The sequence below is a fragment of the Melitaea cinxia genome, chromosome 9 (assembly GCF_905220565.1).
Source record: "Melitaea cinxia chromosome 9, ilMelCinx1.1, whole genome shotgun sequence".
In the NCBI taxonomy this organism is placed as follows: Eukaryota; Metazoa; Arthropoda; class Insecta; order Lepidoptera; family Nymphalidae; genus Melitaea; species Melitaea cinxia.
In genome coordinates, this window is record NC_059402.1 from 2,192,666 (window position 1) to 2,210,548 (window position 17,883).

General features: G+C 32.3%; 1 protein-coding gene across 1 annotated transcript; it reads left to right on the forward strand.

Annotated features, from left to right (window-relative positions):
- Positions 1-721: 721 nt before the first annotated feature.
- On the forward strand, positions 722-11,194 carry LOC123656252 (folylpolyglutamate synthase, mitochondrial-like). The gene is made up of 8 exons (XM_045591957.1): positions 722-822; positions 1,085-1,165; positions 5,608-5,715; positions 6,363-6,542; positions 8,181-8,317; positions 8,873-9,053; positions 9,776-10,152; positions 10,676-11,194. The coding sequence occupies exons 1-8, from the start codon at positions 745-747 to the stop codon at positions 11,043-11,045; spliced, it is 1,512 nt and encodes a 503-aa protein (XP_045447913.1). The 5' UTR covers positions 722-744; the 3' UTR covers positions 11,046-11,194.
- The last annotated feature ends 6,689 nt before the right edge of the window (positions 11,195-17,883 follow it).

The following is a 17,883-nucleotide window of genomic DNA, read 5'->3' on the forward strand; positions in this document are numbered from 1 at the left end:
TAATATTAGTATGTAGTCTATTTCATATAGAGTTATGTTATATCTACTAAAGGAAATAATAGTTTGAATTTGAATGTATGTATTATGTTTAACAAAATATGAAGGATCAAATAGTTATTAAAAGCTCTTTTATGATTTCACTGTGCTCACAAAGCGTGATCTATCTCCTTAACTTGCATGCATGACATAAGTTTATGAGATACATTTTACGACCATCGTAGTCTGAATAGGCTCTTTATATATCCATATGTATGACCATATGACATCGAAAATTTGACAGTTGCTTATCATAACTATTAAATAATCATAATAATTAATTAATAACATTTACTTTAATAATGTACCAATAATATACATATAAGAAATAAAATAAACATGTTTTTTTTTTATAAAATATGAGAAACACAAGGAAACATTATAATACATTATAGGGTGATATTACAAAACTTTATAGGTTATATTTCGTAAACCATACGAGTTTTTCTAGACGTAATAACGAGTGAAATGAATAAAGGAAATCATAATATAACGTTGCACAAATGGGTCAGATGTCATAACAAACCACTGATAAATTGATAATAACTAGTTTGTGGCCTATAAAGTGTTGTCAGATTGATTATAAAATATGATACAACAGTGTGACGCGTCGTAGGCCGGGGTCACTTTTTTGCTGGATGTGCGAAATGATTGCGTTCATTTGAACGTGTTATTGTAGCCGGAATCTGGTTTGAAACTAGTAAACCGATGCTCAGCATCGGTTCCTGTCGTGTTCTTACACTGACAAATTTAGTTTTAAGAATGTCTTCAACTTTTACTTACGAGGTATGTAAACTTTTTACAATTTTTTATTAATGCATATTGCTTCAAATTCTTATCTTATATTGTGTTATTTAATTGACACTACGATAATTATTTTAGCCTTGACTTTTTATTGAATGTGTGATTCTATGGATACATCCTAGAACGAAGTGATGTAATTAAAAGTAAAATTTGTCTTTATTTATTGAATAAAAAATATAAATTTTCATTTAATAAATGTTAAGACTATGTATATTTTTTTTAATTTTTCTTTTTTTTTTTGTAGGATGCTGTCCACAAGTTAAATTTGTTGCAATCAAATAAAGCAACCATAGATCAAATACGTAGAGACATTAAGGCTGGTCATGTAAGCAACATTGTTAATACTATTTTCATTAATAATTAACATTCACGTGATTTATCATCTAATATAAAATATATCTAATACAAACATACCACGCAAAATTAATACCTAATATTGACATTTAGAAAGAGGAATATTGTAGGCATGTTTTTAATTTTAATTTTGTAATCAATTCCTAATAATTGTATGAAGGCATTACTTGGGCCATACATGGCACTACTTCGACCTTCTACAGGCTTCCAGGGCCGCAGTCGGATTGGTCCTCATGCAGCCCGTAGTCGCCATGCAAGCCAGCCTTTAAAGTCCTTGTAGCTTTGCTTCACCGGTGATTAGTTTGGTTCTCGGCTACCAAACCACTGCACCATAGCTGATAATTGGACTGATAACGGACTGGTTGATTTTTGGGGATAGACCCCATCTTTTACTTATCAGTCTGCGGCACTGCCAGAAGGCTATTGTAGCCTTGTCGATCTTGCTGTTGAGATGGCTGCTCCAGTTCAGTTTGCTATCCAGAATTATCCATACTGTTCGGCAAATTATTCAAAATACAGAAGAATATGATCAACCGCTGTGTATGGCATTTGTGGACTACGAGAAAGCCTTCGACTCTGTCGAGACCCGGGCTGTCCTGGACTCTCTGCCGAGATGTCATATCGATTGGCGATATATCGAAACAAGACCTATTTTCCTCCAGCGTGGAGTAAGACAGGGAGATGTACTTTCACCGAAACTGTTTACCTCTGCACTGGAGGATGTCTTTAAGACCTTAGATTAGGGGGAAAGAGGCATTAACGTCAACGGTAAATTCATCGTTCACCTTCGTTTCGTCGACGATATTGTCATCTTTGCGGAGACGTTGGATGAGTTAGGCCAGATGCTGGCCGGCCTAAACAGGTCCTCCCAGCGTGTCGATCTCTGTATGAACTTGGACAAAACGAAATTTATGTTTAACAACCAAGTCATACCGAGACCGGTATCGGTCGATGGTACCCTTCTCGAAGTTGTTCATGATTATATTTACCTAGGCCATACTATCCAACTAGGCCGCAACAACTTCAAGGAGGCCGACAGGAGGATTTAGTTGGGCTGGGTGGCGTTTGGCAGACTTCGTTGAGTCTTCACTTCGAAGATTCCGCAATGCTTAAAGACAAAAGTTTTCGAGCAATGCGCCGTGTTAACATACGGAGCCGAGACACTGACGAAGAGACTGGTCCACAAGCTTAGAGTCGCTCAACGTGCAATAGAACGGGCTATGCCTGGGGTTTCTCTCAAAGATAGGATTAAAAATGAGACTATCCGCGAGAGAACGAAAGTAACCGTCATAGCCCACAGAAGCAAGTTAAAGTGGCAGTAGGCTGGTCATCTGTGTCGCAGGACCGATGGCCGTTGGATTAGAGCCGGGTCCTAGAGTGGAGACCGCGTCTTGGCAAACGCAGTGTGGGACGTCCCCCGGCCCGTTGGACCGATGATCTACATAAGATTGCCGGTGTAGGCTGGATGAGGATTGCGGAAAACCAGGATGTCTGGCGCGAACTTGGGGAGGCCTGTGTCCAGAAGTGGACTGCAGTAGGCTGAGCTGACTGACTGACTGACTGACTGACTGACTGAATCAATTCCTAAAATTATTATTGCATAAAAAAATATTTGTCTATATTATGTTTTGATGTCTGTTTGATTTCTATCCTTTCAAAACACAGTGCAGTAAAGTTTATTCAAAAATAAATATAGATTTTCTCTCATAAGTATTTCTCTGCTTTTACGGTTTTACTGATATGAGATAGAATCTATTATTTCATATTTTGTAAATGTTTTTTTTTTTGTTTGACAAGAAAGCATGAAAATAAATTATTTTGAGTACAATTGTAAAATGTATGAAAACAGAATAAAATACTTTGAAACTACTGTTTCTTACTGTTAAGACAATTTTATAGATGCTAAAGATTTTTATCTTGGCATCCATGTTCAAAATTTTCATTTGTTTAACTATCAGTATTAAACTTCTAACAAATAACAGTGTAAATTACATGTTATCAAATAAACTGAAATTGTACAAGAAAATAAACTGGCATTACCATATTATCAAAAAGAAAAATAGCTCAGTAACAGCTAACCTGTTTTTAATCATACTTTAACACTACAGTTTTATAAAATCGATTTTTTTTAAATATCTGTATTAGGGACTTTTATACATATGTACATGACTGTCCTATACTATACTTATCCTATACTGAAACTAACAATTTTAATATTTTTAAATAAACTAAATTATAATACTAAATTATTACTAGATCTTAACTTAATACTACTAAATACAAACTCAAGTATAGATTTGGCACATTGGGCTGTTGGTTCAGACAAGATCTGATTGAACAAGCCACCTATCAATAAATTTAGGCCTAACTTGGACACCAAATCTCGTCTGCTCCGTTTGTAACGGATGCATTCCATAGCATCCTTCTACATATTTATATACTTCGCAATTTGACATGTCTACTTTTTTATTAAATATGCGAATGCCAACCAAACGTATTAGGTACTTCAGCGATGCTAGTTTAAACTCGCACGGTGACGAGTTGTGTCTTGTCGCCCGCGAAAAGTACTAAGTGTGGCCGAATATTCGGCTGACGAATGTTCGGCGCTTCGGCCAAGAGCCTCGCCGAACATTCGGTATTCGGCCAAATTACTATTCGTGGCATCTCTAGTATAAATATCATTGCCGGGCCACACACACTAAAAAGGTGTTTGTCGGTTTATCCCCATTTAGGTATTCGGTCCATATTCATTTTTTTACATAATGTTAAGGTACTATGGCTATCACTCATCATCATCATCATCATCATCATCATCATCACCATCACCATCGTCATCATCATCATCATCATCATCATCACCACCACCACCACCACCACCACCATCATCATCATCATCATCATCATCACCATCGCCATCATCACCATCATCATCATCATTATCAACATCAACATCGTCTTCGGCCTATGTATTGCAAAGCCAGCAGTCGGATGGCTATCGATCAGCTTTTTAAGTTCCAAAGTGGTAGTGGAACTGTATCATTCCTTAGTCGCCTCGTACGACATCCACAGGAAGAGAGGGGGTGGCTATATCACCAAGTCTTTTGAGCATTTATAATTGTGTGGCACATTTTGCCAAATTCTACATATTCTTGTTTTTCACTCAAATCGTCTTAGATGCTTAGTTGACTAGTTAAATTATTCTATGATAGGCCAAACAAAAAAGGGGCCAAGGGCCGCATTTGACGCCCAAGGATTTAACACAATCAGTGTTAAGCACCTCTTACTATTAGCGATTTATCTTTGAGTATCACTTTCATCATCTTTAACACTGTCACTGGTCACTGCTACAGTACTTTGTTCTTGGGTTCATCAAAATATTGAAAATTTCGATACTACTGTTAACAAATTGTCATTGAGCAGCATTTAGATCTCCCACCTGGGTATATCAAAACATACACTGATGATTCTATTAGCTTGTTTTGCTTTATATGTGATAGGTTGGTGTTGGGCCTGGCCATATGTTAGCTGTAGATAGGAATAGATACATGGACAATATTTTAATGGACTTCGGAGCTGAGTATTTAGCACTGATAACAGAATGTGTTAAGGTGAGACCAAACTAAAGGTGAGAACAAAATCAGAAGAATGTCTTAATTTAGTATAGTTTTTTTACCATAGTATTATCTTGAAAATTCGCTATGACCGCTATGTCGGTAAAAGAATGCTAGGGATGAATTTCGAAGGACGAAGAGCGATCGGCAGACCGAAAAAGCGATGGATGGATTGTGTGAGCGAGGATATGAGAAAGAAAAGAGGAATGGAAGAGGAAAACACGTTGTGCCGACCCTACATAAGTGGGATAAGGGCAGGAAGATGTTGATTATCTTGAAAATTCAAAGCACAATTTATCTGTCTGTAGTTCCAACTACTTACAAGCTAAATGGGAAGAATATTACGAAAAGAGAAAATATTTGTCCCAAAAATGTGTACAAGACATTTTGCTATAAAGGCGCGTCCATTTAAAGAGAAATAATCTCCATTTTCTTCTCTATACCTTACCTTAGGGAAGTATACAGGTTATATACAAGCAAGAGGCATTAAATGAAACCACGTATAGGTACTACAAAACCTTTCCAAACCATATACGACAAATCGTAAATTAAATTCTTAATAAATATGTAAAACAATATCATAAAATTAAAAACTATCTTTTGTTTAATTATCTGCTACTACTTGACTTATATTTACTACTTTTATAGACTAGCTATAGTTAGCTGTGTATAAAATATAATTTAGAACCAACTAAAATTCACGAAACAATACTGAATCATTAGTGGCTAAAAAATAACATTATATAATTTCCGGAAGTTGTGACTTGTTATCACATAACTGAAAATAAATTTTGTTTTTCAGCAAAACACTAACTTACAAGACATGGAAAATTACTTAATGCGGACAGGTGTGACATTGTCTATGTTGGACCAACTCTCTGTGATACACGTGGCTGGGACCAAAGGGAAGGTAAATGTTCTATATAGGAATAAATGCTTTTAGGTAAGCAGCTATGCATTTATGGCTGTTTCAGCAACTCAATCTTAAATAGTCTAGTGATTATTAATTTTTTTATTATTAATTTAGTAAATAATAGATTAGTATGATATATATGATATGTGAATAGATTTAGTTAATGATACTGTTATAAAATTTTTTAATAGATAAGAAAATATATTTTATTGAAGATGTAATAACTATGTACTTATTAGATAAAGTAAAAAATATGGTAGAAAAAAAAATAGAGTGCACTGTGCCAGATGCTTTTATGTTATTTCTTTTTCCTTTTGTATGATTTATGCATATGTGTACATTTTAAAATATTTTATTATGTACATGTTGATTAATTCACATTTTACATTGGTACATCTTATTTCATTTTTATTCTCGTCATACTTAAAGAGATTTTGGTAGAGATCGCTCTTTTAGCTCTAAGGCTACCTTTAATACAGTGTGTATTTTGTTATTGTTTTATTCCTTCTTTGTTTATTTTTGGTGTACAATATTTGAATTGAATTTAATGCTTATCCACAGACACAAAATATAGCATTCTAAAGTAAATAAAGGGTTAATATTATTGACAACGGATTTATAGAACCCTCATATTTACCTTCCAGGGTTCAACGAGTGCAATGTGTGAGTCGATTCTCCGCACACACGGGTTCCGCACGGGATTTTACTCGTCTCCACATCTCGTGGCCGTGCGTGAGCGTATCCGGCTCGGAGGACGAGTACTCACTGAGAGGCAGTTCGCTGAGTACTTCCGTGAAGTGTACGATGCTCTTTATAAGACTCAGGTATATGTCGATATTTATTCCTTGGTGGAAATATTTGTTGAAAAAAAAATATCTTAAAAACCTTCATGTCTTAATAAGATTTTTAAAAGAATAAGTCCGAAAGTCCCAAATTTCAGAGAATATTTAATTTATTTATTTATTTATTTTTTATTTATTCATAAGTCAACACCAACAAGTAGTACAACAACAAATACAAAATTAATAAAGTTAACATCGGTATCTAGATAATTGCCTACTTTTTTACAGGTGTTCCTAAATTACTAAGAATATCGTCAAAATCGAAACAAGTCAAATTAAAAATTGTCCATTTAGTATACAGTAATAAATATTCGAAATTAAATTCAATATAAATATACAAAATAAAATCAACATTAATGTCAGAGAGCAATATTAAAACAAAAAGTCATAAACATTCAAAGTTTGTTCACATTTAGTGTGAGTGCATAAATATAAATTACGTCCTTACAAAATAAATTAATTCAAATTAAGCTAGTAAGCTATAAAATTGTCAAGTTATACTATTGAAAATATTCAGATTTTAATTATATGGATTATGATGATTAGATCTTAACAAGTCTGAGTACAAAAAAAAAAAAAGTAGTTTTATACAAATATTATTACATGTCAAAATGCTAAATGTCATGGTTATTAATAAAATACATTGTAGTTTTTTTCTTAAAGTAACTTAAATTATCACCAAAAATGTCGAGGCCAAAACCGTCTGCTGAGCTATCTTTACAGTTTTTTTTCTTACCATTTGAAGCATTCACATGTTTGTAGATGCTATTATAATTACTGATAATTCTATTTATTGGCGAGTGACGACCGTAACGTGAATGTGAAAGTCTCTCAACAAACGGTGTATAAGTTGCTTTTCTAACGGATCTCACTGGAGCCCGAAACATAAGTCTAGACAATAAATAAGGAGAGTCCATTAAACCATTAGCGAGCTTAAAGAGAAAAGTGTTGTCTAATATACGTCTGCGGTTATCAAGAGAAAGAAGCCTAAAATAAGATAACCTTTTGTCATAGCTTGGCAGTTCTTTGGCTAGGTTGAGGCTATAAGATAAGTGCCATAGAAACCTTTTTTAATCTGTTCATAGTTTTACAGATTTATAAAGACTTATTACTTTAAAAGTCTTATTAAGATTTAAAGATTTTTAAAGATTTTTCGCAAAGTTATGAAGACTTTTTAACATTTTTTAATACTTTTTCCAAACAAATATTTCCAACAAGGTTGTTCTACATTTGTTGGCTTAGCATGCTTATTCTCTTTATCATGATTATTGGCTTTTACATTTTTGTTTTACATTGCTGTTTATAGTTAGTATAATGGTATGAGTCATTGCTTGATGTTTTATTGCCAATAAGTTTCTTCAATAAAGAGATAGGTTATTTTCTAAGTTCAAATGACTGAGGTTTTAATCTATACGTAAATGTATCTTTTGTATATCACAGTCTTACCATAGAGCATAGACATCTGATACAGGAATCATAAAGAAAAACTATCCAGATTAAATTATTAAAAAAGATTTTATTTGGAACAAAATAACATAGTACAGATATGCATTTGTATGTATGTTGTAAGGACTACAGTTAGTTACAAAAAAAAAACTTAATCAATCTTAATTTTTTTAGGCGTTCCAAGGAGACATGCCGAAGTACTTTTCGTTCCTAACAGTTTTAGCATTCAACGTGTTCCTCAAAGAACAGGTCGATGTGGCCATTGTTGAGGTGGGCATCGGTGGCATTGTAGATTATACTAACGTTTTAAGGTATATAGAAAGTTAGTTGTTCAATTAGTATAATAAAAAAACAATGATTGCGTAAAATGCTTAAATATTTAGTAAATAAATGATTATAAGGTCTAATATGTGAAGTGACTAAAGCCAACACACTGCACTGTAACTGTAGAGTCTGTGAGAGAGTATGCAAACGTCGCTGCAGACATACTACAAAAAATTTATTTGTCCCTCTGGTATGTTTTAACTTAATCTTTCATTTTTAAACTGTCAGTTATACACAGATTATAAAATAAAAATGCTATAGTAGCTAGGTTGATTTTTATTTTGAAATATTTGTAATATTCTATGAAAGGCTTAAAAGGTGAGAAAATATAAAGAAACCCTAAGGAAAATAATAAATACGTTAATTTGAATTACCCATATAAACTGTTCGTACCAGTCAAATGTCAACTCACTTCACTTGCGTTCAGAAACTGTGAATTTACGTATTATTATTTTTACGTGGAAAATTTAATAACACGTAAAAAGCTTTTTATTTTTTTCTTTAATATTCTACCTATAAATTAATAATTATATATTTTTTAGAAAAGTTCCAGTAGTAGGCATTACGTCCCTGGGTCTAGACCACACGTCGATACTGGGCGACACGCTGCCTCAGATCGCTGCCGCTAAGGCCGGCATCATGAAGCGAGGCTGTGAGGCCTTCACTGTGCAACAGCCACCTGAGGCTATGGAAGTACTGCGAGCTGTCGCTTCTAATTTACAGGTAATTTTTTTCTTTTTTTGTGACCTGATAACGCACGAAAAAGTATTACATTCTGCCTGAGCCTGAGCGTGCAAGCGAGAGTGCGGAACAAGCGACAGAGAGGCACGATCGGCCCAAGCGTGACACATTTATCTCTCTTCTCGCGTGATTTCAGAGCTAGTAGTTCGAAATAATTCAGTGATAATAATTCAATTCAATTCATAAAAGTATGCAAATTTTCATAAATGTTTCTTTATGACGTTATCACGTAAAACTATCCTCCGTAGACCGACTTTTGACAGGCAACCATTTTTTTACGACTAGTTTGGCAAACAAGCGTACGACCCACCTGATGGTAAGCGGTTACCGTAGCTTATATGTAGCTACCCTCGCCAGGAGCTCTGTCATCTTACTATAGGACCATAACATTACATTGGAGAGTCGTTATTTGCTTTCTATCAACTACTGTCTTGCTTTACTTATTTATTCTAGCTTTTTAGTCTAGAAGCCCACTTTACAATTACACTATTAGATATGTAGTTTAAAAAAATTGTATGATTTCTGTAATATTTGAATTTTGTCATAACGAGTTTTACACAATTGAAATTATATTCCTTTTGTTTAAAATTTCTGTAATATTATTAAAAGAATAAAATATGCTGAATACAAAGTATTGAAATCATCTCAGATACATTTACAAATAATATTTTTCAATGTTATTAATCTCTGTTATTCCCTTCCAGTGCTCTCTAACAGTGATCCCAGAATTTAACACATACAAATTTCAAAATGGCACCAAACTGTCAATACAATTGGAAGCGTACAGGATGAACGCATCGCTAGCCGTTCAACTTTCTCACGCTTGGATGCGTAAAGTGAGACAGAACTCAAACGACCAAACTAAACAAATTGTTTGCAACATAACAAGTGACGCACAGAAAGACAAGGGTGGTTTATTAGTAGATACGCTTTGTAAAGAAACTGTAATAGGTTTGAAAAATACCAAGTGGCCGGGACGATATCAAGTTATAAAAACAGATTATGCGACGTTTTTCCTAGATGGAGCTCATACGAAAGAATCTATGGCGATATGTGTGAAATGGTTTGAAGAGAATAATAGGTGATTATTTAGAATAGTTTTCTTTTCGTCCAGTTCACCGGCTAAGTTAGTAAAGTAAAAAAAAAAGTGTGTGTTTAATTGACAGATGGCAGAAGTGAAACTTCTGAAAAGTCGTAGGAAGATTGGCGATTTGTTCTATCGACGATGATCACGTTCTCATGAAAGATGTAGTAAGCGCCATAAAAAACGTGTTGCTTACGCGTTTGAGTTGTAATGTATTCTATCTCATTCTCTCATATATATTTATGTGTTTCTTTCTTTACCGTGACGCATTTTTCGTTTCATTTTCAGTTTTTCAAATGACAACGAGTCTAAAGAAATTTTACTTCAAAGTGTTAATAAAGTTTTACTTAATTGTTAAAAAATAAAAATACCTAACTTCTAAGCGAAAGTTAAATTTTTGTACCAAAATAGCTAATTTTCACAATTTTGTATAATTTACTTCAGTAACAATTATGGTTTTAATTAGACCCGAAAACCTTAAATTTGTGTGTGACTAAAAGCATTTTTTTTTTATTTTCAGATATAGTACCAAAGTTTTAATATTCAGTGCAACCGGCGACAGAGACGCTTCAGTTCTGTTAAAAGTTCTATCACAAATAGACTTTGAAGAAGTATTTTTCGTAATACCAACAGCCCACAAGAAAGTAACACAGAAGAATGACAATTATTCAATGTTGGAACAAAAAGAATTGTTATCGCGATGTGACAATCACGCAGCGATATGGAAGCAATTGAATAAACAATCGAAAATTACAATATTAGAATGCGTTTCTGATGTCCTACAATATATTAATATGAATTCAAATATATCAGTTCTCATAACGGGTTCTCTACATTTGGTAGGAGCGGCGCTTTCTATAATAGATCCTAATCTAAGCGAAGATGTATGAGACGCAAAAAAGGCTTGTGATAAATCTCGAATTTATATTGTTATTAAAATAAAACTGAACTTAAAAATGTATTTTATTTCTTGTTTGAATATGTGTTATGTTATAATGAATGAATAACAGTATTTAAAATAAAAACATATTTACAATAACACAGTTACTCTTATTATTTAATAACTGTAATAGAAGTATAAAACAAATAAAAAAAAATAAAACACTATACAATAAAACCTATTTGTGACTATAATTACATGTAAAATAGTTTAATAAGTGGCAAAAGTAGCCGAATATAAGCCAAAAATGAACTTGATAATTTCTTTTTTGATATAACACAAATAATAATCGATTTGAAACTTGTTCAAAGGAAATTCTATCATAAGAGCCATTTTACAATTTTACGCTCTGCAAGTTTAGGTAAAGGTCGCATCGCGCGGCTCGTACGACTCGCGCGATGCGACTTTTGCGATCTATGTGCTAGTAAGTGTAGTGTGACAACCAAAAGACCATCTTGATCATTTTCTAATGTATAATAAAAATTAATAACTATGGTATAAAAAAAAAATTACATAATTAATTTGTTAAAAATTTCAAGTATTAGTTATATAACAACAGTCAATAAATTTTTAATAAAAATAAAAAAATCATTTAGGAAACAATTTTTTTTAATTGATTTAGTTTTTTGACTTTACGAATGAATCTAATATTTACGATATGAATAAAATAGCATTTTATTATGCCCCAGAAAATCTGTGTGCGAATGTGAGTTGCACAGTTTTGGATGAAAGTAGACCAACAAATTTTGGCGGTTTTTTTAACCGACTTCCAAAAAAAGGAGGAGGTTCTCAATTCGATTGTATTTTTTTTTTTTATGTATGTTACTTCAGAACTTTTGACTGGGTGGACCGATTTCGACAAAAATATTTTAATCAAAAGGCGGTGTGTGTCATTTGGTCCCACTTGAATTTATTTGAGATCTAGCAACTACTTTTCGAGTTATATCTAATAATGCGTTTTCATTTGACTATTTTTTCGTCGACCTACGTTGTATTATAGCGCATAACTTTTTACTAGGTATACCGATTTAAGGAGGAGATATCCCTAGTTTGGTACTATGATAAGGAAACCAGGATCTGATATTGGGATCCCAGAGAAATCGAGGGAAACTCTCGAAAATCCGCAATAACTTTTTACTGGGTGTACCGATTTTGATAACTTTTAATTTAATCAAAAGCTGATGTTTATCATGTGGTCACATAATTTTTTTCGAGATATGATAACGACTTTTTGAGTAATCTTTGATAACGCGTAGTTACTTGATTATTTTTTAGTCGATCTACGTTGTATTACTCGGCGATGTAATTGAAGTCGGTTTCTTTTTCGTTAGCGAGCAAACGCAAATAAATTTAAATGGGACCAAATGACACACACCAACTTTCGATCAAAAGAAAATTTGTCGAAATCGCTCCACCTAGTCAAAAGTTCTGAAGTAACATACATAAAAAAAATACAGTCGAATTAAGAACCTCCTCCTTTTTTGGAAGTCGGTTAAAAACAAGAACTAGAAAATATATATAAAATTCAACATTTTTTTTTCAAATTGTGTTGCTTCTATACTATCTGAAGGAACTTCGTTCCTACCTGGTGTCCCAATGACACCACATAATTTTTTTTTTTATAACGCGTATTTACTTGACTATTTATTCGTCTACCTACGTTGGATTACTTGTCGATGTAATTGAAGTCGGTTTTTTTCGTTTGCGAGCAAATACAATTATTTAACTCAATGACACCGACAAACATATTAATTAACAAATAACAAGACAAACAGATTGAAATGCCTATTTGTATTGATAATGTGAGAAAAGAAAATTAAATTATACATTTGCTTACAGAAATTATCATTATATTATTTTATAGTCATTTTCGTAATATGTTTATTTTTTATTTATATTTTATTACGAAAGTATCAAATGCGGTTTATCCGCTATAACAACAGGCGCTTGGCGCGTGTGAGCGAAAGAGACAGCTGCGCTGAATTTGGCGTAGACCTCACCTCTAAGAGCGCTAGCGCTCGACTGATTTACTGGGCTTGATGCGTGGTAATATACACTATCTTTTTATTATTTAATATAAAATGTATTAAAAATGATTACAACTTTTAATTATTATTTTTTTGTATTCCTTAATGATGTAAGTTTTTTTTGATGAAGATAGTTCGTTAAAATTTCTTAGTTTTCTAAGAAAAATATCGCTTTTAAAATTGTACTTATTTGGAAAATATTCGTAACTTTAAATTTTTTTTATCGTTTAATAGAGATACAAATAGAATAAAAATCTGTTCTATTATTCAACAAAATTATACTCCACATATTACGATATATTTTTTTAACCGTTTCATTGTAGAGGTTATTGAAAAGTAGGACTTCAAAGTATACATTGCGATCGTTTACCCAGGAGCCTGATGAAAAGGTTATTAATTTTATACACATAATATAAATCAAAATTCTGATCTGCCCATCGACTACAACAAAGGTTGCACTATTAAATTTCAAGAATATAAATTATACATTATTGCATCCAACACTGACATTAACGACGTCAAAATATTACAATTTCGCGGATTGTTACCGATTTTTGTGAAATGGCTCTTAAACAAAAGATCAAAAGTTACGATACTGGAATGTGTTTCTGATGTCCTCCAGTATATTAATAAGAAACCTAAGATTTCAGCTCTAGTAACCGGTTCTCTACATTTAGTCGGAGCTACGCTTTCAATAATAGATTCTAACCTACGTGAAGATTGCCTATCGTAAAATTTAAAGCTATATCATACGCTAGTAACCTGGAGTATTCCAGCTTCTAAGTTGTTACTTTAGTTTGTAAACATCACATCACACCTTCAGGGTAAACAGAATCTCCTGTGAAATTCTTAAAAATGTTTTGTAAATATTAACACTATAATACTGTTTTCATAATAGTTTAAAGTATTTATATACCTACCTATATTTTTTTTTGTAATAATAAAATTAGTTTAAGAGGAGTATTTTTTACCCTTTCTAAGAATTTTTTAACTCTCCTACGCTTATTCTGGTTAATGTTTTTTTTTTGTCAGATTACTTAATGGTTGGTACTTATATGAAATTTTTCAATTAAACAGAAAGTGGAATAAGTGGAAGCAAATGTTTTACATTAACAACATTACATATTCGTAGCAAACAAGAAGCTTATATAAAACAGTATAAGCTTCCTGATAGGAAATAAACTCGGTGCTGCCAGCTTGGGGGATTTTCCCCTAAATTTGGGGATATTTTGCAAAAAGCGGGAAATTGTAGGATATGATTATTTTTAGGGTATGTTTTTGAATTTTTAATTCGTCAGAACGAAATAAATTAACATAAAAAGTAGTAATAATTAAAAATTCCATAATTTTAAATTTTTAAAAGAACATGTTCCATGAATATACCAAAGCAAAGTATACAAAATAATCTATGTATTTTCTATTTTAAAACCCTTTTAAAAATTAAAAAATAATCTGAGTTTTAAATAATTTCAATTTTAGGTTGAGGGGGTTTTGTTTCTAATTTTGGGACGTTTGTTGAAAGATTTAAGGAAAAATTTTTTCAAGAGTTGGGAACACTGTTTTAATTTTTAGTTTATTATAAACTGGCAGCATTGGTTTTGTTTTGACCAAAGAGTATAATAATATATAGGGAAAAAGAGAGCCCTCTCGCAGCATTTTAAGCCAATTCATTTTGAAGCGCCATCTAGTTTTTGGTTCCAACACTAATTGGTGTATATATATATATATATATATATATACATGCATACGTGAATATGGTTGGTATCTACCATGCTATTCACAGGAATTCAATATTTTGGCGCCAAACTAGAAGTTCTTTGTTTAGGAATATAATGGACATTGTGTTATTCCGACTTTCTGTGTTTATTGTATACTTTCAAACATTAAGATATTATTCACAGAAAGTCAGGATATCCATAATATTCCTTAACGAAGAACTTATAGTTTGGCGCCAAAATATTGATTTCCTGTGAACAGTGCAAACACGACAAAATAATTATAGCTTTCAGATATCAAAAAAAATTATACCACAATAATGTTCCAGTCTGCTATTTAATTAATATTGTGGCAAAGGAACTTTTTCCTATACCAATAAATTAAGTGACTAAAAATTAATATATACTTATTATGCCACATATATATAATATAAATAGCTTATTAGAACAAACCTAGTATTCTCTGAATTCACAAAAGGGTAGGAATTTATAGCTAAAATAAGAAAAGTTTAATTTTCAAACTATTTTTTATTTTTATAATGTTTACGTTTATTGTAATAAATAGCAGCGTTTTTCTTTAACTCTTCTTCACCTTCATATGTGATTTTTCCGGACAAAATTCGATTAATATTTCTGCACCAACTGTACAAAATAATATTAATTGTCAAATCTAAAAAACATGCTTTTAGCTTTTCTTTATGGATTAAACAATCAAAGGGATATTCCACCAATATATCACAAAGTACGATAATACTTTTCTTAATATCTTTTTTGGGAATATTCTTTTTTAAAAATGATTTCGTTATATTTTGAATACTATGGAAGCATTTTTCAGCAAGTTCGTTTGGATAACACAGCCAAGTTTTGTTGCAATATTCTTTTGCTTTTATGTATTTATTATTTTGATTGGCTGTGTTAATTAAAGTTTTTCGGCATTGTTGACAAGATTTACAAATTTTTTTTAAGCATTTTGTCAAGACCCATCCACAAACATAATTTCCCTGTCCTGCATCTTCTTGAGGTTGCATTTCAACACACAAATCTTCATAAAAATGTATTTCTTCGGGAATATCAGATGTTTCTTCTGGAATAGAGGTGTTGCAATTTTCTCTTAAAAAAAAAGTCTAAATTTTGCAAACATTCATTTCCATCCTCTTCACAATTAGCTCTCCTCGAATGAGGAGAGCTATAATTAAAACGCTTTAAATGCACCTTCAAAACAAATTGTGTTAGGGGCATTATTCCTTGCTCCATAACTTCTGATATTACCAAAAAAATTTTCAACGGGGTCCTGATTGAAATTTCTTGTCAACATAGCGTCTAGACCAAACTTTTTAAACAAAACTTGCCAAATTGCTTCCACACCCTCTATGGTTCTGATAAGATTTGTGATTGATGGTACAGTTGCTGTAATTAATCGAATTTTATTTCCTGAAACTCTTTTTTGTATAAATTTTACAGTTTTTAAAACTTTTTTGCTTTCTTTCCATAGTTCATGGTGGGGCGAATTATATTTGACTGCTCCCTTAAAAATTTTACCATCTGGTATATTTAACGTACTTACATTTAAAGAGTCAAATAAATTGTCAAGTAGAAGCGTAATATCTACCAGTTGTAGACATTCCTCTGGCAGATCTCCCCTTGCAGTCAGATGGTCAGTAACAACTGCAACACTGTGGCTAAAAATCTGTGTTGCAGTCTTCACTCTCATTTTATTTATTTTTTCAGGATCAATATGCTCCTCAGTAATTTTATGTAATAATTTAAGATCGCCATATGATTTGTCAGCTCCATAAACCTTTTGATAATACTCCCACTTAACAAGTTTTTCTTTATTTTTTGTTGTATATACTAAATCTTTAGTAAGCAAATTATTTCTGATACCTTTTATTAAATGGGGAGTATCAAACAGAGGAATGATTTTACGACCCTTAATAGAAAAGCAGTCATACCGCCACTCAACTCCTTTTCTCAAATAAGATGCTTTCGTTTCATCTATCAATTCGTTTATAGCACTGACATTTACGGTGCTTTGGTCACATACTGTATTTATTATTATTAAACACGAGTCCTGAGCGTGACGGATGACTGTTTTTATTATATTTTTTAATTCTGTCTTTTTTAAACAACTAGTAAAATAATATGCAATTGGTTGCTTGAAATTTTGTTTGACCCCTTTAACCATAAACACAAGAGCATGGTCAGCAAACTGATGGTCACCATTAAGCGCAAAACCTTCAAATATATCTTTTTGGTTATTATAATTTATTTGTGGACTTATGGACATTTCATCAAATGACAAACTACATAGTTTGTCAGCCTTGCACTTTTCTGCCACAGTCTTTTTAATTTTTTCAAATATAACTGGGTTTATGCCAGGACACAATTTTATTTTACTTAATAATCTTTTCATAGCTTTTGCTGATGGCAATGTAAATGTTCTTTGAAGAAATTCATAGCATTTTGGGCTTTTTTTATATATTGACAAACACAATATTTTTTCTGGTGTTGTAAAACGTCTGCCTTTAGGTTTTTTTACATTTTGCAATTGCATGTTTAAAAATAACTGCGACGGCTTTGACATCTTATTTAAAGCTTGTTGAAATGCCACACTTTCAGACACTTTTTGTGCATTGTTCAATCTTGAAATGAAACTTCCATTCCTCTTCAAACGACAAATTTCACTACGTAGCTGCTTCATTTCAGTACGCATATTACTGACTTGAGCGCAGTTGAACCCCAGTGTTTTCTTGGAACCTACAAATAATAATTACATTAAATCACTTGAAAACTGTAAAGAGGGTCAGGAGTAATTTGTCCAAGATATATAGTAGAGAAATTACACCTACGTTTTTTAAAAGCTGGTTGTCTTTCCCTTCTAGCAGCAAAGTAATTGTGTTCTTCCATTACATGAGACAAAACTGTGTCTGCAGTGCTAGAAGTTTTCCCTGAAATTCAAATAATTTTAGGTTATGCATAATATGTAGTGTATATTTTTAATGATGATTGGAGAAAAAAAAATGAATCCAATCTTCCAGCTTCCAAT

Excerpts from the sequence above, each read along its gene's own strand:
- LOC123656252 (XM_045591957.1), top strand. The coding sequence starts at position 745 with ATGCTCAGCATCGGTTCCTGTCGTGTTCTTACACTGACAAATTTAGTT. Across the intron at positions 823-1,084 it reads CTTCAACTTTTACTTACGAG|GATGCTGTCCACAAGTTAAA; the intron begins GTATGTAAACTT and ends TTTTTTTTGTAG. Across the intron at positions 5,716-6,362 it reads TGGCTGGGACCAAAGGGAAG|GGTTCAACGAGTGCAATGTG; the intron begins GTAAATGTTCTA and ends TTTACCTTCCAG.